The sequence below is a fragment of the Olea europaea genome, unplaced genomic scaffold (assembly GCF_002742605.1).
Source record: "Olea europaea var. sylvestris unplaced genomic scaffold, O_europaea_v1 scaffold33447, whole genome shotgun sequence".
Lineage (NCBI taxonomy): Eukaryota > Viridiplantae > Streptophyta > Magnoliopsida > Lamiales > Oleaceae > Olea > Olea europaea.
This window is the reverse complement of record NW_019252420.1, coordinates 1-1,246: the sequence shown is the minus strand read 5'-3', so window position 1 is coordinate 1,246 and position 1,246 is coordinate 1. Positions and strand designations below refer to the sequence as shown.

The following is a 1,246-nucleotide window of genomic DNA, read 5'->3' as shown; positions in this document are numbered from 1 at the left end:
CTTCACATACCCAACGTGAGCCAGCCCTTTGCTTCCAGAAGCCCTCCTCAATAGATAAAGTCTGGTTCAAAGCTGCCTGAACCGGATGCAGTATGTCACGATGTTCCGGTGTAGGGTCACTGTCAAATACAATTTCTGCCTCATCAACCCTGTCCTCAGCACCCCTCACTCGCTGGAAAATGTCTCCAAACACATGTCGATTCCACCAGCGCAATCCCTGTTTCATCCTGAAGAATTTCTCCCAAAGAGCGGCCATCCCCGTAAGATGAGTGGGGAGTGACCACTTCTGAGCGACAAATGCTAAAAAATCATGATGCTTGGTCCAAACATTGAGGAATCTGAAAGGCCTAGGCCCCAAGTCATCATCAGAAGTCCACTGAAGTAATAAAGGTGAGTGATCAGATGAAGTCCTATTCAAGTGCTTCACTGTAAGCTGTCGACAAAATGCTGCAGCTGAAGAATTAATGAGTACTCTATCCAATCTCTTCCTGACCTGCCCATTGGTCCAAGTGTATCGATTCCCCAGGAAACCTGCATCCTCTAGACCACTGTCCAACATCATATCAGAAAAAGCTGTAGTGCCTCGATCACGAGTATTATGACCCGTGCGCTCTCCATCATGAGTAATAACGTTAAAGTCTCCTCCAACTATCCAAGGGTCCTCCATATCGAGGGAGATGTGGTGAAGACCCGCCCACAAATCCCTCCTGACAGAAGGATCACAAGAAGCGTAAACTGGAGTAAAATAGATGGGAAGACCCAATCTGGGGTCCTCAACTTTAACGTGAAGAAACTGGGGGTGATCAACAATAATAGTAACATTAGTCCACGAGTTCCAGAAAAACCAAATCTTATTCGATTCATTCTGAGCTCCCGTATCGAAGCGCAGATAACGTCGAATATATGCAAAGCTGTGTTGAAGAACAAAGGGCTCCAGTAAAACTAACAGATAAACCTGATGAAGCTGTATAAGTTTCTTCAGGCGCCGACGAGTAGCTACACTAGCTACACCTCTCACATTCCAAATGATGGCACTCATAGGGATGGAGAATGTGAAGAGGTATCATGTGACTGACTCCTGGTGATCCTTCTGCTCGGATGTGGAGTATCAGTAGCACGTGGGTGTTTCTTTCTTGTGACTCGGACAAAACCGTCATCCTCTAATCTACCAGCCATACCCACTAAATCCTCAGCAGAAGACCTACGGAACACACCCTGCTGATGGACCTCAATCTGTGATGTAGCT

At 46.5% G+C, this 1,246-nt stretch overlaps 1 protein-coding gene across 1 annotated transcript; it reads right to left on the bottom strand.

Moving 5' to 3' along the window:
- Positions 1-10: 10 nt before the first annotated feature.
- On the bottom strand, positions 11-1,039 carry LOC111385927 (the record flags this gene model as incomplete). Its single annotated transcript, XM_023010349.1, has 1 exon — positions 11-1,039. A coding segment is annotated over exon 1 (1,029 nt), but the record flags the coding sequence as incomplete, so codon positions are not given.
- Positions 1,040-1,246: the final 207 nt, after the last annotated feature.